Source organism: Balaenoptera musculus, chromosome 7 (genome assembly GCF_009873245.2).
Source record: "Balaenoptera musculus isolate JJ_BM4_2016_0621 chromosome 7, mBalMus1.pri.v3, whole genome shotgun sequence".
In the NCBI taxonomy this organism is placed as follows: domain Eukaryota; kingdom Metazoa; phylum Chordata; class Mammalia; order Artiodactyla; family Balaenopteridae; genus Balaenoptera; species Balaenoptera musculus.
The window spans coordinates 18,955,768-18,978,389 of record NC_045791.1 but is presented as its reverse complement, the minus strand read 5'-3'; the positions used below and the strand labels follow the sequence as shown (position 1 = coordinate 18,978,389).

General features: G+C 45.5%; 1 protein-coding gene across 1 annotated transcript in view; it reads left to right on the top strand.

The window, feature by feature from the left end:
- Nucleotides 1-22,622, top strand: part of TMEM163 (transmembrane protein 163) — a 256,499-nt gene that overhangs the window by 152,508 nt on the left and 81,369 nt on the right. Inside the window, exons 3-4 of the mRNA XM_036857046.1 lie at nt 8,479-8,522; nt 9,967-10,058. Coding sequence (XP_036712941.1) covers nt 8,479-8,522; nt 9,967-10,058 — 136 coding nt within the window. The remainder of the gene's footprint in view (nt 1-8,478; nt 8,523-9,966; nt 10,059-22,622) is intronic.

Genomic DNA, 22,622 nt, shown 5'->3' with positions numbered 1-22,622 from the left:
TTCTAATGTGTGAAGTGGGGCAAATGATATACAATGTTCATAGATAAGTGGGATGATGTGGTAGAAGATGTATGTGCTCTGGATAAAGGAACCCTAGAGCATGGTAAGGGGAAGGTTGCAGTATTAAGTAGGGTTGCCAGGACAGGCCTACGAGGTGAGCTTTGAACAGAGACCTGAAGGCAATGAGGGAGTGAGCCAGTCGGATTCTGTGGTAAGAATGCTCCAGGTGGAAGAATGAGGTAGAACACAGACTAGCAGGAGCATGCCTGGCTGAGGGGAGGTCAGTGAACAGGTGCGGCTCTAATGGAGGAGGTCAGTGCGTGGGGCCTCCTCCATCATCAGGACCTGGGCCTTTCGTGGGAGTGGGACAGCTAGAACCACTCTGGCTGCATGTTGAGAAAGCAGGGGGATGGTTGGGAGGATGTGGGGAGTTCAGGCGAGACACCTTGGGAATTGCTTCTTGTTATAAACCTGAATGCAAATTCATCTTTCATTGCAAAGCTCCCCAGGTCACCATCAAATGATGCTCCTCGCCCCATTGCAGTAGCTCAAGGACAATATTTTTGAACCTCTTCATAACTGTCCTTGCTGTGGGTCACACAGGTTATTGTGGGTGTGGGATGGTGGAAGGGACTTTATGGCCACTTTTTTGTACATGACCTGCCTCTTGGTCATGTGAAAGAAAGAGAAACCTTCATAATCATCCCTGAGGTCTTGGCAAGAGCTTCCCTGTCTGCAGACAGGCAGAGCCCTGGAGGGTGGGTGGGCAGTGCCCATAGCCTGCCTGGGCTAATGACTGCTTCTCAGGTTCTAGGGAAGATGAATCTCTCAAAGAATGGTGTTGGCTTTGAGAACTGACCCACCCACCGTACAGCTTTCTGTAATTTGCTGAGAGCCAGGCCTGACAGTGGAAACGTTGGAGGCTACTGTTCATGCAGTAAAATGAATATTTAGCAGGGATTTTGCTGGGAACTGCAGACACAGAGGTGAAACTACTGTCCTTTCCCTTAAGCTGCTCAGGGCTATACCCTCAAGCCTGCCGGGTCAGCTGGATACCCAGAGGGGCCGGGCGGGTGAGCGAGGCCAGCTGGGTCCAATGCTGCAGGAAAGGCAACTGGCCAAGAACACGCCCCGCCCAAACCCAGCACTGCACCGCTGAAAGGGACTGCCCAGCACCGGCAGATCTCAGGTTTTCTTGACTTAAAAATGTTGGTAGCCAGTTCTGATGCTTGAATAATACTGTATAGGTCAAACAAAAACTTCTGAATTACATCCTCAGGTGCCCTTTTGCAAATTATGGTCTAGACAGACCAAAATATTGGGCTGGCCAAAAAGTTCGTTCGGGATTTTCCGTACCCTCTTACAATACAAAGTCGTCACTGTGCTGCCGCTGAAGACGAGTAGTTGAACGGGCTAAGCAGTTCTGCTGATTTATTTTTCTAACTGCTTTACCCTCCTCCTTCAACGATGACTGAATTCAGCATCCTGTCACTCATTTTTTGGTACGTTATATTCTTGTTTGAGTGGGAGGGAGCGTCTGGAAGCTGTTGGAGGTTCTCTTGAAGTGGGTCAGAACATCAGTCTATTAATTTTGACTCCTGCTGCTGCCTGGGTTGCAGCCAGCATGATGAATGAAGGTGGATGATGGAAGGATGGGTTCGCAAATCGCGGTAGCTCCGTAGCTGTGGGTGAGGTGGTTGCTAGGCGTCTGGGGGACAGAGGTGGTCTAATTAAAGTGGGATTGATTTATTAACGGAGCTTTACTGGGCACATAATTTAGCAACTGGGAGGTGTTATGGGACCTGGGGTATTGCTAAAGAGTGCTAAGGCTCAAGACAATTATTGCCTGCCTTCGGTGAGAATGACAGATGGGTCCTCATTGTTGGATAAATTTCGCCTGCAGCTGAAATGGCATTCTTTATTTCATCCTTGAGGGGCTCTCGGCCTTGACCCTCAGTTGCCTCGCTGGCTCTCTCACCTCCCTGTGCATTTCCAGGACCTCCCTGTGCATTTCCTGGGCTCTTTGTCTGCACCTCTGCAAGCCTGCTGCTTACTCAGCTGTGGGATTTGCATGTGGCTTTGCCCGAACAATGGGTTGCCTGGGTCCGCTCCATTTTCCAGCTGTCCTTCTGTTTGAATTGGAGTTTCCAGCTGAAGTGATTTCTGGCCTGAGTGGGACTTAAAGAAGTTCTGGTCTTCAACCAGACCTGTATAAATATTTACTTAGGACTTCTGTTGTATGTGTGCTTCCGGGAGTGTAGCTGTTATTACCCCCTTGACGTGTCAGTGAAAGTGGAGTGTAGGACACGCAAAAACCGCGGAGGCTGGAGGTCCCTTAGACGGGAAGTGACATTTTGCTTGTGTCCCTGGCCTGTCTGCCTGCACCATGCTTCTGAGCACTCTTTGGGGGCATTTGCAAGCTGCTCCTGTAGGTGATTTGGCCTCGGGAGATGGATTTCAGAAATGGAGATGTAATAAAGATGTGTATGGTAGTACGCGTTCCTCGTAGCCAGAAGCATTCGTGCGCTCACAATGCCGCCTGCTCTCGGATGTGCGTCATAAATCTGATTTCTGCTGTGCTGATTTACATCTTTGACTACGTTGTTACAAGTCGGATAATTTTTCCCCCAAATAAAATGGATTTCTTTTTCTAACTTGAATGGTCATATATGATGGTTGTGGAAAACGTAGGAAATACAAAAAAGGAGAAAGGAAAGAAATCCACTCAAACAGCCCTCAAATATTCCAACCCACCAAAGATTAACCACTGTTGTCATTTGAGGGATTTTTAAAAAGTTGTTTTCAATGCATTTTTAAAGTGTAGTTGTGCTGTATCACATATATCGTCTTGTCTTTTGCCCTTTTCTACCTAATTTTTTTGCTCAAACAGTAAGGAAATCTATTATCTCACGTCACTTCCCTCTTACTCCCTTTTGTCTTGGACAGAATGGCCTCATAGGTGCCAGGTGTCCCACCTCAGGGCCTTTGCAACTGACTCCTCCCATTATCTGGAAGTTTCTTCCTCCAGATGATTGCACTGCTCACTTCCTCACCTCCTCCAGACCTTTGCTCAAGTCTCACCTTCTCAGTGAAGCATCTCCTGACCTCTCCATTCAGTTTGCACCTGTACCAGGCAGAACCCCTCCTGACCTAGACCCATCCTTTCCCGTGGCACCCGGTCCTGGTGGCACCAAATGCACCAGCTGTTTATCGTCAATACCATTATTCTATCTAGTTTGCTAATATCAGCGTTAGCCAACAGCTCTCTTGGTAAACATTTTTGAACAGCTACGTATAGCTTATTCTTTAAATGGACCGTTCTTTAATCACTACCCTACTGCTGGATATTTAAATTGCAACCAGTTTTATATAATTGCTATTATAAATCATGCAAACCTACTGTGAAGCTTTTGTGTAGAAGGTGTTTGTCCATTTCTTAGGCATTAAAAGAGATTCTTGGAAAAGGGATGACTGGCTCAAGGTGTATTAAGACTCATTTGGCTGCCAGTGATACAAACGCAACTCAGACTGGCAGAAAAATTATTGGAAGTTATTGACCAATGTATTGATATTTGAAAAATATAGGGGTAGACTTCAGGTAGGGCTGATTCCAGAGGTTCAGTCCTTGTCACCAGGGGTTTAATTTGTGTCTGTCTTAATGACTGCTTTCCTCCACATTGGCTTCATCCTAAGGCAGCCTCCCCTCATTTAGGGCAGAATTGCTACTGGCAGCTCCTGTTTTCTTGCTGCCGGCTCTACTGTCCCCTCTTAGAAAGACATCCTCTTCCCAATATTTTCAGCAGAAACTCAGGACCGGTCGTCACTGGCTCAAATTGAATTGTGCCATCTCTGAATCATTAACTTTGGCCTCGGGACAGGGATAGACTAGAGTGGGGGTCCCAATGCCGTCCCACTCAAACCCCATAGTCTGGGGGTAGGGGATATACTGTTTCCCAGAGGAGACTCAGGGCCCTTCTACCCGAATGGGGAATGGTTGCTGGGCAGGCCCCAAACTATAGATCTTCATTTGACTTAGGAACACCTTAAGAACTCTGTGTCTTAGTGTATAAAAAACAAGACACAAGACAGCAGGGAAAGTGCGAGGAGCCCAGTTGCTAAGCGTGCCTTTTTGGGTGCGCTAGGCCAGCCTAACCAGATGGCAGCCTACTCCCACTCTGAGCACGGGGTCGGGGTCGGGGTCGGGGTGAGAGAATGAGAGGAGGGAAGCCAAGGCCTCAGCTCCCTGGGGAATGAGACTCACTGGCCTGTAGGCTGTACCACCTCCTTGAGTGCGTGGTTCAGTGATGAGTGTTAGAGACAAGTTCTGAATGTGAGGAGCAGAAACATTCCTGAAAATGTCCCTGATTTTCCCACTGCTACCAGTGGTGTCCAGATGAACCTGGAGGCTGCTGATGGTTGGGCGTGTAGCCGAAACTCGGCCTCTGTACTCCGGTCCCGAATTGAATCTTGGAGACAAGAGCTTGGGGTAAAGTAGAAAAGAATAGCTTGGGCCACAGCAGGCTAATGCCCTCAAAACTACGTGTCCCCACTTGGAGGGGGCAGTGAGGAGTTTTATAGTAATGGTTGAAAGAGGAGGGCGTGGTCAGCTCGTGAGCGTTCTTCTGATTGGTTGGAGGTGAGGTAATCGGGACTCAGCATCATCAACCTTCTGCTTCCCACCGGTCTGGGGTCTGCGTGCTTGGGGGCCGCATACAGTTAACTTCTCCCACCTGCTGGGGGTTTCGGTATCTGCAAAACAGCTCAAAGGTATTGTTCTGTGTATCCCTTGAGGGGGAGCCAGGACCCTGCCCCAAGGCTGCACTATTGTTTCTTTTTTAAATTTTTTATTGAAGTAGAGTTGATTTATAATGTTGTGTTCATTTCTGCTGTACAGCAAAGTGACTCAGTTATACATATATATATATATAGAGACATTCTTTTTTTAATATTCTTTTCCAAGATGGTTTATCCTAGGAGACTGGATATAGTTCCCCGTGCTAGACAGTAGGACCTTGTTGTTTATCCATCCTAAATGTAATAGCTTGCATCTACCAGCCCCAAAGTCCCCATAGTGGGAGTTTGCGCTATTGTTTCTGGGCTGTTCCTCCCTTGTCTCCGCCTCTCCTCCCTTTCCTGATTAGCACTGTTTGAACCTGCCCTTTGGAACTCAGGGAAGGTCATGGAGGCTGAATGAAGCCTGTTTCCTGCAAACAAGAAATGGGGGACCCAGAAAGGCTTTTGTGCCCAGGAGCCCCGCAGGGGCCTGCTGGGTTTCAGGTGCTCCATCCAGGAGCAGCTGTGGTATGTGTTAAACAGCCTCACACTGCGTGCTGAGGGCCACAGAGATTTCATTATCTTCAGCTGGGCCTCTGCCTTGACCCAGAGCAGCCTTCCTAGGAGACCTCCACCCTTGCAATGGGATTGGACCTTGCCAGCTTGCAGCATACTGGTCTGAGGTCGAAATGGCCCTTTCTTCTCTGTTGTCCAGTGTTGAATCTAGCACCTGCCTTAAAGGCACTGCTGGACTTTTGTTGGACCTTTGCTGGCTTCCCAGCTCCCCTCAGCCAAGTACGTGTGGGCTCCAGGGGCACCTGCCCTGTAATCTCTGCCTTGGTGGGTCATCTTGGCCCAGGATCTCTTCAAGTGGAACTCATTCTTAGCACGAGGGAAGTTGGAAACGCCCTCATGGAAACCCCACAGTTGGCTCTCTTTCTGTGGGAGTATTGGCTGTCTAAACCAATCCGACCCTTTCCTTTGAGTCCCTTCTTATCCCAGAATTAGGATGTGTCATGTCAAGTTAGGGCCAAGGAAAATACAGTCATCTACTCTTCAGAAATTCCTAAAAGTTGGGCTGACCTCTTCCATTTGGGTCCCTTGCTAATGACTATTTGCTGTTCTGTCTTCGCGAGAGCTGGGGAGTCGCTCCCAAGGGGAAGCTGCCACAGCTGTGCCCAAGTGGAGGGCCCTTCAGTGCTCCCTCGATTCCCCATGCAATATTCAGCCTTTCCCCCTTTCCATCGCATCAAGGAAATTAGATGGAGCCAATTTAGAAGTAAATGAGACATGGGAATGCCTCCCTTCTCTTCAGGACTCTAGGTGAGCCTGGAGCCCTCCTGCTGCAGTTTTCCTTGGTGTGTGTGGGATAGAACAATATGAAGACTCCACTTGTGCTCTCAGGTATTCATCCACTGGGCAGGCTCAAGTCTCACAAGCAGAACTTTCCAGTATAGTTCTGAGAGTACGTGCAATCTGTAGCCCACTCTACAAATGCCTGGTATTACCGCATAACTTGATTAAAACGTTTTACAGCGATGGTTTACTGCTTGGGAAGCAGGAGGTCTCCTGTGAAGGCTAGTGGAGGGCTTTTCCAGCTGTGTGGTCCATTCCGTGCTGCCCAGTCCAGACAGCGCAGGCGGAGACGGAGAGGGGGATCCCGCCCGGGCAGCTCTTCATCTGAGGTATATATTGAGCAAGATGCTAGTAAGAGTTAATAAGGTTTCCGTTACTGGTAAAGAAGTCACCCACAAAAAGCACACAACTAAGATATCCTAAAAACAGGTTGTAAAGGAAACAAACCAGATACTCATTTCCATTCATTTCTATGAAATTTTATTAAGCTTCATTCACAGTTACTGAGCACTTACTGCGAGCCAGGATCAGTGTCTTACAGGGCACTTCAGACCTGGCGAGGGGTCTGCTGCCTTTTTTTTTTTTTTTTGCACATGCCAACCTGGCCAGAAGTTGAGTTCTTTGGGAAGGTCCAGTGCCCCTTTGCACCATCACACCCACGTTGCCCTTGAAAGCTGCAGTCGGTCACTGCACACGGCTGGCTTTGCCCTTCTCCCCGTGCCAGTAAGAGTGACAGCAGGGGTGACAGGAGCAGCTCGTGTCACAAACACAGAAGGCCAGCAGTGTAATGGCTTGCACGCACCTCACATAGCCCGAGGACCCGAATGTGGCTGAGTCTCTGGAGAGGCTGGGAACCTTCGAGCAGCTAGCGGTTCTCTCTTGCCCCAGTGCTGTGCTTACCCCTGTAAGAGCTTGGCTCTCTGCTCCTCAGTCTGTGGAGCAAACAGTGTGGCCAGCCCTAGCTCTGGTGTTTCAATTCCAACAGCATGAATTGACCGGCTAGACACTCTCTCTGTCTCAATTCTTTTTTTTTTTAAAGTTTGAAACTTGATTAGAACACTTGCCAATCTTGTGTTGCAATTATCTATAAAAATCAAGCCAGTAGTTGGTTGCTTATAACATTCAAAAATCCATCAAACTGTTGCCAGCAAAGAAGATAGGTACATTGACATACTAGATTAGTTCTACCAGGAACTTGGTCAGAATTGGGAGAAATAAGTTCTAGTATATTTATCAGCTACATCCTTTAGAGCAATAAAATCCGTTCTATTTCTGCTACACAGAGGAATTCTTAATTCATAGAAAATGAAATATGCTTGGGTCGCACTGGGTCAGATGACCCCCTCCTGGCTGCGGGCAGGGGTACAAAGCACAATATGGCCGCCCGGGGTCCATATGGATAAGACAGAGAGCAGCTCCCAGAGAAGGGACATGTGCTGAGTTGAGTGGGAGTCCAAAGGGGTATTGACCTCCATGCCCTGCATCCATGCCTCCCTTACTCCTTGAGGGAGTGCTTATAACATCTGTGCCCAGAACAATCCACTTCAAAGCCTTGCTGACCCCCTGGGTTGGGTTTCATTCTTTATTAGTGAGTGGACATATGCTTGTTTCATATGGCTTTTGCATGGAGACCTGCCTTATTAAGTCAAGTTGAGAACTGTCTTTGAAGCTGGACATTGCTTTGGCACAGAACAGATCACAGAATTAGACAAAAGTGCTACCCAATCAACTTGCCCCCCAAAAGGTCGACTGATTTTTGAATATGGATGAAATGTGTTTTAATTATAACTGTAACACCTACTTTTGTAGACATCTCTTGTTTAAGATAATTTGTTCTTTCTTTTTCTAGACAGCTTTCATGAGGTCCACACTGGATTTTAAGCTCTGGTGGGCAAGAGATTTTTTTCCAACCATTCCAGCAATGGTGTGTGCATGTAGTTACCACCACTAATTACCTTATTATGGGAACAGTTTGGATGGTTACAGTTTCACTTTCAAAGTTTAATATGGTTCCCAGCTCTCTATTCCCAGTTGTTAAATTCTCAGGGCCTCAGCTGTCATTTGATTGACAACTGCTTGAGCATTTTCATTCTGAAGCTGGCCCTTTGCTGTTTCAGGGCACACTGGGAAGAGAGGGTGTTGCAGGTGAAGTCTGGACAGTTTTCACATCGCTCTTGAATTTTTAAAATTCTCTGATTTGACAAGTACAGTTAATTTTTAATTTCCTTCTCTTAGAACTTTTCCATTGATGTGTAAAAGGCCGTATCAAATATATGAATAGTCTCACAAATGAGAGAAAATATCTATGAGGTCTTAAAATATTCTGAATAATATTTTCTTTCTTTTTAGCTGTCTCCGTTATGAGGTACAGCGCCTCTGCTTTTGGGTTTGCAGTAAGTAACCTGAAATGTACTTTTATGAAGTTTTGCACGTTTCTCCTGAGCCTGCAGATCTCACACTGGGCTCTTAATTAAGAGGGTGGTTAGCAGATGAGAGAGAGCATGACAACCACGCCTTTTATGGAAGTGGCTTCTACAAACAGTTATAATTTAATAGAAGTAAACTTCAGTGACACTGTCTAATTCTCAACAAGAGATCAGGGCCACCATGTTCTCTGCAGCTGGTTGAGAAGGATGTCTTATAGGGTTTTAGCCCTTCCCCCCACTCCCCAAGGTTTTAGGTTTGAAAATGGGCACACACTGGAGTGAATGAAGCATTTGCTGGTGTGGGCAGAGGTGTTGGCAGTTAAGATCGGGGCTGCTGGCGCTGGGACGTCAGTCCGTAGCCAGGCTCGGGATAACCAGCCCTTCCTGCCTGCTTCCTGATGGGAGTTGGTTAGAGAAAATGGGTCTCAGATGCTGAAAGCTTGAGTGAAGTCTTCCCACGTCCCTTTAAGAGAGTGCTAGTGCTTGTAATTTTCCAGATGAGAAGTGCGGTGACTCATGCAGAGAAAGCTCCTTGAAACAGCCCTCCTGCATAGCTTCAGGGCTTCCTGTACCTGAGGGTGTGTGTTCCTGTTCCCGTTCCCAAACCTACTTCTTCCCTTTGTTGTGGGTAGGAACAGGAACACACACCCTCAGTGTTGTGCGGCTTGCAGATTCTTTTCAGAATCTTTTGAAAAGTGTGGACTGTCTCTCCAGAAAAGTGCCCAAATGCCCCGTACACACACTCACACACTCCACCCCACCCCCCTGCCCCCCTGCCCACCTCTCTCATACTCCTGTCTCTTTCCCCTCCTCTCTTAACGTTTCTCTCTCTCTCTTATGCATTCACTCGTTCATTTGAACAAAAGCATTAAATTTTGCATCCAATTTCACGGTGTTGGCAGACTTCCCGGAGCCCCCTGGGTGACCCCACCCTCTGGACCCCTGGACCCCAGGTATCAATAGAACAGTCCCACTGAGAGCCAGAAACACAGAGTCCTTGGCCTGAATCTTCTGCTTGGGATGGGCAGGAACATGCTGAAATTATCTTGCCTGCCCTGGGGAAATCAGTTTCACATGTGTCATCACCCCGCCCGCGTCTCCAGAGGGCTGGGAGCCAGAGGCCCCGGGAGCAGAGCCCAGCACACCAGAGTGTGGTTTCTCAGGCCCCAGGAGCGAGGGACCAGGGGGAGCCGTGACCCTGGCACCAGGCAGGTGTGTTGGGTGCCCTGGCTCAGAATTCCCAGGATTCACCTTGAGGATGACGAATGACCAGCATTGTAACGATGTGAAGCCTGTTTGCTCTGAGGTCACTGGCTCAGATGTTCTGAGTCACAGAACGGTTACCTCGTGTCTTCACAGTTGTGCCCTATTAGCTCTGGAAAACCACTGATACCGTGTCTCCTTCTCCTAGTTTGATGCCATCCTCGACGTCCTGTCATCTGCGATCGTCCTGTGGCGTTACAGCAACGCGGCCGCTGTACACTCTGCCCATAGGGAATACATGTAAGTGGATTTTTGTCTTCTTGCAGACTGCAGAGCCCTCGTGAATGAGGGGCACGTAATTAGGCTGTCAGCACAGCTCACCCTGTAGCTTTGGTCCCGGTGATGAGAATAAGTTCCCCAAGTTGCCTTTGAGACTGGCTGGTGTGATATCAGCTATACGATAGGCCCCTTCTGGGATGGTCAGAGAGATGGGATGTCCCTTTGTAATTCTCCCCGTTCTATGCACTTGAGTCTGGAGTGAATTTTTGTACGCTCATTTTGTCTGTCCATCCATTCATCTATCCGTGGATCAATCCAAAACTGCACAACTCAGATTGGGGCTTGAACCCCCAGTCCAGGACTCAAACCCAGTCAAACCCCAGTCTGGGACTTGAACCCACTGTCTTTTCATTGAAATCACACACCTGGTCTCAGGACTTACTGAAGCTCAAGTTCTTTATGTCTCGGCACAGAAAGAATTCAGTGAGAGACAAAATGATAGGTATTTATTTAGAGAGATACACGTTCCACAGACAGAATGTGGTCTGTCTCAAAAGATGAGAGGCCCTGACTTATGGGGTGGTTAGTTTCTATGGGCTGGGTAATTTCATAGACTAAAGAGTGGGAGGATTACTCCAGCTATCTTGGAGAAGGGGCAGGGATTTCCACTAATTGGGCCACCGCCCACTTTTTGACCTTTTATGGTTAGCCTCAGAACGGTCATGGCTCTGGTGGGTGTGTCTCTTAGCGTGCTGATGTATACAGTGAGTGTATAATAAGGCTCAAGGTTTTTGTCATATCCTCAACGGCTGTGTCATTCTTTTAAAGGTTGTGCCCTGTTCCCTTCCCTCCTGTTTCAAATCCATCTACCAATCCACCCATCCTTCCATCCTCTCTCAATTTGTGTTACTGGAATCTTTGCTCCCTTGAATTTTTATGCTTTTTCTTTTCCTTTCTTTTTTTTTTTTAATTATTTTTTTATTTTTTTATTTTTAATTAATTAATTAATTTATTTATGGCTGTGGTGGGTCTTCGTTTCTGTGCGAGGGCTTTCTCTAGTTGTGGCAAGCGGGGGCCACTCTTCATTGCGGTGCGCGGACCTCTCACTGTCACGGCCTCTCTTGTTGCGGAGCACAGGCTCCAGACGCGCAAGCTCAGTAGTTGTGGCTCACGGGCCCAGTTGCTCCGCGGCATGTGGGATCTTCCCGGACCAGGGCTCGAACCTGTGTCCCCTGCATTAGCAGGCAGATTCTCAACCACTGCGCCACCAGGGAAGCCCTCCTTTCTTTTTAAGTAAGATGAGTTCTCTGCTGTAATTTACAGAAGACATCTTTTTTTTTTTTTTTGATTTTTAAACATCTTTATTGGAGTATAATTGCTTTACAATGGTGTGTTAGTTTCTGCTTCATAACAAAGTGAATCAGTTATACATATACATATGTTCCCATATCTCTTCCCTCTTGCATCTCCCTCCCTCCCACCCTCCCTACAGAAGACATCTTGAAGGCATTCTAAATTATTCTACTTGTCTTCTGTCCCTCTCTGTATTAGAGGATATTGCTTGCCCCAGTCTCTACATCTTGTGGGTGACGATTTTGTCTTTGAGGTACTTGTGTTTGTGACCATAAAACATGTGTCTTTCCGATTTCTGTTTTTTTATTCTCTTGGTAATCCCCAGGTTCCAAAGTCAGATTTGTTGGCTTTGAATCTCAGCTCCACAACTTGGCAGCTCTGTGACCATGGGAAGCTATCCTAACTGGCCTATGCCTTGTTTCCTTACCTGGAAAAAAGGGGAAATTACAGTACCTCCTCATAGGATTATTGTGACGATTATGTGAGTGAGATAATCATCACATATACGATGTAATATAATATTATGTTATAAATATTAACTTAGAGCAGTGTTTGGCATGTAGTTCAGTAAGCCTTATATGCCATTGTTATTAATTATAAAGGGGGCTCCCCTGGGACTGAGCCATCACTGGTCATTAGAGCAGCAGCTTTACTCCACCTCTGCAGCGTTTGGACAGTTGAATACAAATGAGTAAATGCCCTGTGCTTTGTTGCGGTGCCCAGACAGAAGGTATTCTTGATGGGGGATGTTGTGTCACACTCAGACATACAAATGTTGAGTGTCAGGGGACTCAGATAGTAATATATCTGAGGTTGCATGTGCCAGATGGAAAGCTTGAAAGATGATGCCAAAACGGATTCGAGAATGAGAGCAAATTTTAGTTTAGTTGTTGGCTTTAGATAGAGCACAAAAGCTTCTTTTAAGTGTTAACTGTGTATTTTAATGTGCATTAGCTCTTGTATCAAATATAATTATAGTATCAAATCTGTGATATCACAGATGATATTCTTTAGGATAAGGTTAATTTTTGAAAAAGTGAGTCAACTTATTGGTTGAAAAATTTAAGAAACAATAGTAGTAAACTGATTTTGTAGAATTTCAAATGACGGTATTATAATGATCGAAGTTGAATTAACACTGGTGTAGCCGAAGGAGCAGCGAATGCATCTACCCAGGCTGTTGCTGGCTGGTATTTGAGGAATACAGTGAGAACAATCTGGAGAGTGCAGTACAGACATATACTCGACTTTCAAGAGCTGGTCCCTGTGCTATCTCAGAAGAACACATACTCTTTGGATTTATAGTTGCGCTATCCAATATGGCAGCCACTAGAGGCTATTTTAGCATTTATATGTGGCTGGTCCTGAGAGGTGTTGTAACTGTAAAATACACACCAGATTCCAAAGACATAGTAAGAAAAATAGAGTATAAACATTTTATTAATAATTTAAAAACAATATTGATTACATGTTTATATAAGAATATTTTGGATGTATTGGGTTAAATAAGCTGTTACAATTAATTTTACTTGCTTCTGTTTACATTTTTAATATGGCTTTTAGAAATTTAAAATGACATATGGGGCTTCTATTATATTTCTATTGGGCCTTGCCCTCAGAAGAGAAAGCTCTTCCCTCTGCCTTCTCTTATTTTGGAGTTAATAACCCAGAATTTGATTTGCAATTCTAGAAGGAATTGAATTCAGTGTTTCTCAATTTCTCTCTTCTAATTTGCTTTTTTAATCTGATTTCCTTTATGCTAAAATGAATCTCTTACATATTAGTCACAAAGCCACAAATTATTGTGGCTTTTCTATAGTGTTGGAATTTCTGTGAGCATTTGCCAGGTGGCCTGGAGTTTTTCCAACATTAAGGTTGATGACAAGAAATGTCATTGGTTTCACTGTTTTTAATGATCCCCAAACAAGTACCCTTAAAAAATGTGTATCTTTATTAATACCCATAAGGCAGAAACTCACAGATTTGCTTTGATAATTCCCAGATGATTGTTCAACATGATGATGCCCATGGATTCATTTGGAGATTCTTAATCTAGGGAATAAAATAACACTCAATCACCTGTATCGTTGGCTTAGTTTAAAGTTTTAATCTCTGGCTCATCTCATGTAAATTAAAAATTCATGAAATCACTGCCAGCTGAGAAACTGATGTTTGCATATTAATGAGCATGAATGAATTATGAGGGGCATAGCCAGAAAAGCCGTTGGTTTTCAGTTAGTTGCTGGAGAATAAGGTGTGAGAGAATGGGGAAATATCCAACTAGTTCGTAGTTAACTCTTCTAATTTTCCCTCCTCAGCCTTGCTGCCTGATGACAGTGGGTGTGACGGGTGTTTGATGCTCAGAGGGAGAGAGCATGCCTTCACCACCATCACAGAGCAGAGCTCTAATAAGCTTTGCTTTGTTTCACACTTTTTTATTGTGCTAAAAAACATATCCTATTTACCATCTTAAATATTGTAAGTTTATAGTTCAGTAGTGTTAAGTGTATTCACGTTGCTGTGGGTCATCAAATTCATAGAGACAGAAGGTGGAACACTTTGGTATTTTTAAACAATGTAAAGACATATTTGACTAGAGGATGGCAATAAGAATTGAACAATTATAAACCTACGCTTCCTCATTTTCCACAGAGCAACTAAACAATAAATACATTTCAAGAAATAGACGACAGAATACCTCATGCAAAATTCCAAAGTCATGTAGTCACTTAGATTAACCAAAACTGTTTGTAAATTAAAAGACAACAGCAAAAGGTCACAAAAAGCCTATTTCTTTCATAGCGTCATGGCTGATTCTTTAAGCAGATAAGCAAAGTACTGTAAAGAATGGTTAAAACTTGGCCTGAACTGTCTTCTGGTAATTCTTAATCCCACTATTTGTAGTTTTGTTGTCCAAGGACAAAAGCTCCATGTGACTGATCACCTTCTGCTGTTACTGGAACAGAGCTCCAGGGATTTTTCATCTTGCAAATTGAGACTCTATACTCATTAAACAACTCCCTATTACCCCTCCCTTAGCCCTTGGTAGCAACCACTCTACCTTCTGTCTCTATGATTTGGACGACCCTAGGTCCCTCATGTAAATGGAATCATACGGTATTTGCCCTTTTGTGACTGGCTTGTTTCACTTAGCGTAGTGTCCTCAAGGTTCATCCATGTCGTAGCATGTGTCAAAATTTCCTTCCTTTTTAAGACTGAGTAATATTCCATTGTATGTATAGACCACGTTTTGTGATTCCATTCATCTATTGATAGACATTTGGGTTGTTTTCACATCAGCCATTGTGAATAATGGTGCTTTGAATATGGATGTATACACATCTCTCTTCATGACCCTGCTTTCAGTTCTTTTGGAAATACACCCAGCAGTGGGATTGGTGGGTCAGGTGGTAGGACCGTTCGTTCGTTGGTTCGTTGGTTCGTTCGTTCGTTCCTTCCTTCCTTCCTTCCTCCCTTCCTCCCTCCCTCCCTCCCCCCCTCCCTCCCCCCTCCCTCCCTCCCTCCCTCCTTCCTTCCTTCCTTCCTTCCTTCCTTCCTTCCTTCCTTCCTTCCTTCCTTCCTGATGTAGTTCCCTGACCAGGGATCGAACCCACCTCCCCTGCAGTGGAAGCGCGGAGCCTTAATCACTGGATGGCCAGGGAAGTCCCAGGACGATTTTTAATGTTTTGAGGAATCTCCATACTTTTCTCCATAGCAGTTGCTTCATTTTGTAATTCCACCAGCTAGTTATCTATTTTGAAAAGCTCCAAATTTACATCACCTTCCTGTGGTAGGAAATATATATGTGGGGAAGGTGGACTGTTGAGCTTACATGCGGTAACGGTTTTCAACAGGTGACTGTGTTAGAAGGAGGGGCAAGGGAGTCATTTGTTTGTAAGGGAGGGATTCTAAGATACACTAGGATATCCAGCTGGGTGAGGGCTGGGAGGACCACAGCAAGGTTAGTGAATAGTCACGTTGGGTTAGAAATCCTGCTTTGGTTGGCAGTTGTTGGTGTGGGGCACTGACTTGACGGTGGGATGCTAAGAACCAGGATTTCACAGGTGGTTCATTTATTGGTGTGGATTTAGGGTGGGAGTGGGTGGCTGAGGTAGGGTGAGGACAAAAAGTCAGGGCCAGCTGTGAGGCCAGGTGTTGGCTGGGTGCTCCGTCTGGGATCCAGGGGTGTTTGCAGAAGTCAGGCAGGGGATGAAGGCAGCAAAGCAGGTGCTGTTGTCATCAGTGAATGGGTAGGGGGAGAACCACGGGGAGGGGTCCTGGGTGGTTTAGTCTGAGGGCAACTGGGAGTGTTGGCGGAGAGAGCCAGAGAAGTGGTTTGGAATTCACCAGAAGGAAGACAGGCTTTGAGACTGTGGATGAGAGAGAAACGCTGTCTCCACTGCAAAGGTAGGGAAGGCAGCTTCCTTAGGGAACAGCTAGGGTTTTTGGTTTTTTAAAAAAATTTTATTGGAGCATAGTTGATTTACAATGTTGTGTTAGTTTCAGGTGTACAGCTCCGTGATTCAGTCATACATGTACATATATTCATTCTTTTTCAGATTCTCTTCCCATATAGGTTATTACAGAATATTGAGTAGAGTTGCATGTGCTATACAGTAGGTCCTTGTTGGTTCTCTATTTTATAGATAGTAGCGTGTGTGTGTGTGTTAATCCCAAGCTCCTAATTGATCCCTCCTCACCTCCCCCCCACCTTTCCCCTTTGGTAACCATAAGCTTGTTTTCTAAATCTGTGAGTCTGTTTCTGTTTTGTAAATAAGTTCATTTGTATCATTTTTAAAAATTAGATTCTACATATGAGTGATAACATATGATATTTGTCTTTCTTTGTCTCAACCTGGTTTTATTAGGGCAAGAGGTGAGGGGAAGAGGCAGAAAAGTCTGGGAATGTGGAGACTGGGAGTAGGATGGGAGTGTTTGGGGGCAAGGGAGCAGGGAGACACGGAGGAGTGCGGTTATAAGGGTGGGGTGGTGACGGTTGTCCTGGCGATAGTGGATTGCTATGAGACCACACAAAAGAATGAAGCACGCTTTGTACACTTATATTGTGATCTCCGAGGTTCATTAAGTGAGGAAAGCCTGGAGCCAAATCCTATTTAGATTCTTTTCTCTTTGTGGATGCAAACCTCTTTTGTTAAAACCACACACTGTTTGGACATATGAAAAGAAATCTCCGCAAGCATACAAAGGAGACCAGCAGCAGGGTCGCCTCTGGGAGGGGGACTGGGGACAGAGAAAGAGGGGAGACACTTTATATCCTTTAGACCAGAGCTGTGCATTGAAGTCTCTGTGATAATGGACATGTTCTCTGTCCAATACGGTAGCTATTAGCCACACGTGGCCCTTGAGCCCTTGACATGTGGCTAGGATGACCAAGGATCTGGATTTTTAACGTTATTTGATTTTAATTAATTTAAATTTATATAGTCACACGGGTGGCTAGGGGCTACCATATTGGACAAAGCCTCTTGAGCTACTTTGATCATTTTTAATCTATTTTTTAAAAAACAGACAAAGTTGTTAATAAATTACAGTCCAGGGGACTTGGAAATGAGAGAAAGGTATCGAGGGGGGAAGGAGATGCTGGAGGCAGAGGGCGTGGGAGAAATTAGTGTAAGAGGAATTTGGCAAGGTCGAAAGACACAGAGAATTTCACGCCTGTCTTAGCTGTTCTCAGCCCCGGGTACCATGTAAGGCCACAGGAAGTACCGCAGCCTCCCGCTGCCGTCAGCTGCGGAGGGCCAGCAGGATGCTTGCCTCAGAAGGTACAGCTGGGTGCTCACTGGGGGCCTGTGACGTTTTGCATATGATTGCGGCACAGGTGGGTGGCCCCCCGAAGGCTCCCCAGTGCCAGCTGTCTGTTTGGGCCATCCGTCCTTCAGCTCCCTGAGATGGAGAGGCGGAAGCAGATGGGAGGCTGTGCACCTTTACAGGCTTCTAATTCTGCCACATTGAGGCAAAAACGCAGCCTGGGAGGTTGTTCTCTTGTGCCAGATGTACCTCCAAATGGCATTATGCTCTGCAGCATATCGGAAAGCGAATGTGAGAGGTACAGAGGAATATTCTTAGAGAGATGGGAATCCTTTGTGTGTCTTCTCATGTGAAAAAGGTGGAGCACGCTGGTTCTCACCCAGGCAGGGTATTTGCCTTGTTTCCTTTTCCAATTTGCTTGCCTGAAAACTACCAGTTGACAGGATAGCTTGATAGTCTTTCTTTTTTTTTTTTTAAATTTTTGAATTTTATTTAATTTATTTTTTTATACAGCAGGTTCTTATTATCTGTTTTTATACATATTAGTGTATACATGTCAATCCCAATCTCCCAGTTCATCCCACCACCACCCCACCGCCCCTGCCACTTTGCCCCCTTGGTGTCCATACGTTTGTTCTCTACATCTGTGTCTCTGTTTCTGCCCTGCAAACCAGTTCATCTGTACCATTTTTCTAGGTTCCACATATATGCGTTAATATACCATATTTGTTTTTTTCCTTCTGATAGTCTTTTGATTCCTGGTTTCGGTAGCCCCCTTGCTGGTTTTGAAACCAAGCCAGAAATTGAAAAAGAAAACTGCTGCAGTCAGGAGAGGATGGGTTGGTGATTTGCTTTTGGCGTCTGGTCTAAGTGAACTGCAAAGGCAAAGAATTATACCAAGAACGTATTAAAATAGTACCGCGTCCCTCCACCCACCTGCCCCCCTTCTCAGGGAGCATTCCATCTACCCTTAAACTGAGGGCTCTGGGAAGGTGAATTGCATTTCCTCCACATTTGTCTAGCGCTCTTAACTTTACAAAGCTCTTGAGTGTGTTTTAGCTCAAGCGCAGACCTTGAACTAGAAGAATAAATAACTTCCGAGATGACCTCCATGCCCGATGAGAGCTAATGCAGAAGGTAGAGCCTTGATAGCAGGACATGAGCTGCTATCCTGAGCTCATCTGCCTGGAATAGTTTAGATTTAGTCTTGCCTGAAGGCAGAAGGGAGTTGCCTTCCACTGTCAGGAAACGAACATATGAAAGCCGCCAGACACAGACATGATATTAATGGGTTGTGATGCGGTGGGCAGGATGTATTCGAGGAAGGAGGGTAGGCTTGGTCCCTGTTACCAGTTGAATTGTGTCTCACCAAAAGATCTTGAAATTCTAACCCCCTGTGCCGCAGAATGATACCTTATTGGGAAATAGGATCTTTGCAGGTGTCACCAAGTTAGATGAAGTCCTAATCCAGTACGACTGGGGTCTTTGTAAGAAGAGGAGACACACAGAGACAGAGGCACTCAAGGAGAAAATGACCATGTGACAATGGGGGCAGAATTCAGAGTGATGTATGTACAAGCCAAAGAATGCAAGGATTGTTGGTAAATCCCAGCAGCTAGAAGTGACAAGGAAGGCTTCTGCCCTGTAGGTTTCAGAGGCAGTGTGAGCCTGCCAACACCTTGATTTCAGACTTTGAGACCCCAAAACTGTGAGACAATAAATTGCTGTTGTTTTAAGACCCCCAATTTGTGGTGCTTTGTTATAGCAGCACAGGAAACTAATACTGTCCCGGAGCAGAATTCTCTGTCAGACCTGCACTCGCTTGCTCCGTGACCTTCAGTGGTTTATTGGTCTTTTGAAACTTCAGTTTTCTCATGTGTGAAAGTGGGGAGGCCCATCATAGCTACCAAAGGGCACTGAGGTGAAGATTGAACATGATATTGAATGTAACATCAATATACGCTCCAAAAATGTCAGGCCACTTCTTTTCCATCCCTAGAGTTTTGAAAATGTTTTTTATTAGTCAGTACTGCGATAGTTTCTCATTGTCTGCTCTACTGTTCTATTTTGCTTTTAAGAACGTGGAATAAAAGACTGCAAAGAAAAATTGGAAAAACTCAAATACATGCTTTGGCATATGTAGAAAGTTGCTTTTGATCTTGAGACATGGGGTAGTAGTGTAGTGAGGTGATAAAAGATTATTCCTTGACTTCCTGATTTCATCCCATGCCCCTCCTCCATCCCCCATTTTGGATCAAGACAAAGGTTGTAAAAGGTTGGGGCAATTCCTAGTGGCCCAAAGAATACAGTAAAACTCACTTGTTATAGGACCTCCCCGAGCTAACATTTTGATTTATAGCTTGTGTGTGTGTGTGTGTGTGTGTGTGTGTGTGTACATGCGCACATGTGCATAGTTCCATATACATCCTTTTTTTCCACATAAATAGAGATGATCTATATATACCCTTTTGAAAACTGGGTTTTCTCTGCTACCAGCACGTTTTGAATATCACCCCATCTTAGGACAGAGATATGTTATTTTTTGATAGCTATGTGGTATTCTATGTATGGATTTAACATATTTTGTTTAAGCAATTTTCTACTGAAGACATGGGTTGTTTTCAGTGTCCTGAAGTTAGAAACAACCTGAAATAACTACCTGACACATTTATATTTTAATGCTTGTCCTCTTATTTCTTTAGGATAAATTACTAGAAGTCTGAGTCAAATAATATGCTAACTTATAACTGATGCCTACTGTCAAACTGTGCTCCAAAAAAGGTCATACTGATTTACATTCCCATTGGCAGAGGTGAGGATGTATGTTTACTCACTTTTGCCCGCACTAAGTGTTATCATTCATTTTGATCACAGCCCTTTGTCCAGGTGGAAAATTGAATTCTCTGTGTTAACACACATTTAAAGAAATGTTAGTTGCCAGTCTAGCTGAGCATTTTCGCATATGTGTTTTTGGCACTTGTATTTCTTTTGGGAAATGGGTTGCCAGAATTTCAAATCGGATGAGAAGTCTTTTATTTCCATTTTGGGACGTTGCCCAGACTCTAGCTGGTAGAACTTCAGTGACTAAGGAAGTACAACTTCCTTCCTGCTCTGCCCAACCCCCATCCCCCCATAATTCTTTTTTTTTGCAGTGCCATATTTTTTTCTTTCATAGATCTAATTACCTGTATTTAATTGATGTATTGGTATATTTGTTTATTGCCCATCGCCCTCACAAGATTTTATGCTCAAAAAAGCATGGGTATTCCTTGACTGTCATATTCTTTTCAACCCCTAGAATAATGCCTGGCATTTAGTAGGTGGCGGTTAACGAGTTGCAGAATGAACGATTGAACTATGGAACCCCTTCATCTTATGTAAATTTTCATAACCTTTATTAAGATGATAAATATTTACTGAGCACCTGCTCTGTACCTGGTATGCGGGGCTGTGCATTAGGTAGCAGTATTTAACACTTGGTAGAGAAGGTAAATATTGCTGCTGAAGGCTCATGGCTGGTAAATGGATACAACTGGGGTTTGAACCTAGGTCTTGCTTGCCTGGAAATTTGCTTGTAACCATGATGTAACACTGCCTCTCCAAACGACCATTTGTGTGTCTTGGTTTTACCACTTTTTTGTCCTTCCCACCCCTGGAAATGCCCCTTTCTAGCAATTAGCTGCAACCCAAAATTGATTGGAGGGAGAGGGAAAGTGGAATTAAGAACTATACGGTATTCAACTTGAAGTGCAGTCCTGGGCTTTGGTTCTGTGTACAGTGGGGAGGTGGTTGGCAGCTGGCCACACAAGGATAAACTGCCTGGGCCACCTCGGGGCAGTCTAGGGGCAGGGTTGGTCTTCCCAGGAGCTGGTGGTCATGTCCCGGGTCGCCTGGCAATGGCTGCTGTGACAAGCACTGCAGCCCTGCGATGTCTCAAAGGCCTTGCAAATGAGGATCATTTGTCTTAGCTGCAGCCTGGATTTCTTCCATGCTCTTTGCAACTTTGGTTCCTGTTTTCAGGCCAAGCTGGCAGCTGGCTAGGGCCTGCTGGATCCTGGGCTGAGGGCTTTGCCGTCAAGGAACAGGAGCCCGAGTTTGTCCACGGCTGTGGCCTCTCCTCTGGCACCAGCTGCAGTGTGGGACATTTGCTGAGTGGAGAGCATTCTCTCTCCAAGAACACCGGCTGGTCAGGTTCACCCTGAAGATGGTCACCCTTTGGGAATTTGGGTTTGGATGTCCCATTGACCATCATCTTTCCATCTGCCACTCTGGGCTGCAGTAGTCTAAACCACTGCCTGTGCTTTGAGGTGAGCAGACTTAGTTCTGAAGCCCTCTTTGAAGTGGGGAGATTTTTTATATATATATAAATTTATTTAGTTATTTATTTTTGGGCTGCGTTGGGTCTTCGTTGCTGCGCGCGGGCTGTCTCTAGTTGCAGCGAGTGGGGGCTTCTTATTGCGGTGGCTTCTCTTTGTTGCAGAGCACGGGCTCTAGGCACGCGGGCTTCAGTAGTTGTGGCTCATGGGCTCTAGAGCGCAGGCTCAGTAGTTGTGGCGCACAGGCTTAGTTGCTCCGCGGCATGTGGGATCTTCCCGGAGCAGGGCTTGAACCCGTGTCCCCTGCACTGGCAGGCGGATTCTTAACCACTGCGCCACCAGGGAAGTCTGAAGTGGGGAGATTTGAGGCAGTTGAGAACGAGGCCCTTCTCTCTTTTTTAAAAAAATAACTAATTAATTAATTTATTTTTGGCTGCACCGGGTCTTCGTTGCTGCACACAGGCTTTCTCTAGTTGCGGCGAGCGGGGGCTCCTCTTCGTTGTGGTGTGCAGGCTTCTCATTGCGGTGGCTTCTCTTGTTGCGGAGCAGGGGCTCTAGGCGCACAGGCTTCAGTAGTTGTGGCTCGCGGGCTCTAGAGCGCAGGCTCAGTAGTTGTGGCATGCAGGCTTTGTTGCTCCACGGCATGTGGGATCCTCCCGGCCCAGGGATCGAACCCATGTCCCCTGCCTTGGCAGGCGGATTCTTAACGACTGTGCCACCAGGGAAGTCTGAGGCCCTTCTCTTTGTGACCACCTTTGTCAGTGGGAGACATTGGCAGGTACTTTCCCTTCTCTAAGGGGTCCTATTTTCAGAGGAAATCTGTGGGCTTGGTTCCTCCATAGTTGTCTTTGAAGGTTCACAGTCAGAATTTTCAGGGCATATTCCTTCTCCCTTCAGTGTTCTATCGAACATTTTAAATTCAGTTTTGCATAGGACTTGCCACTAATGACTAATTAATGCCAAAATGTTGCTGCTAGTTATAGCTGGTGGTGACTTTCTTCTTTATACTTTCTGATTTTTGGAAAAATATTTTACAAGGTACATGTGTTATTTTTGTAATCCTCTCAACCATCCTTTTTTCCCATTGGGGGAATGGAAAGGGCAAGCCAGTGTCGGAACAAAGGCTAAAGCTCTCCTCTCCTCTCTG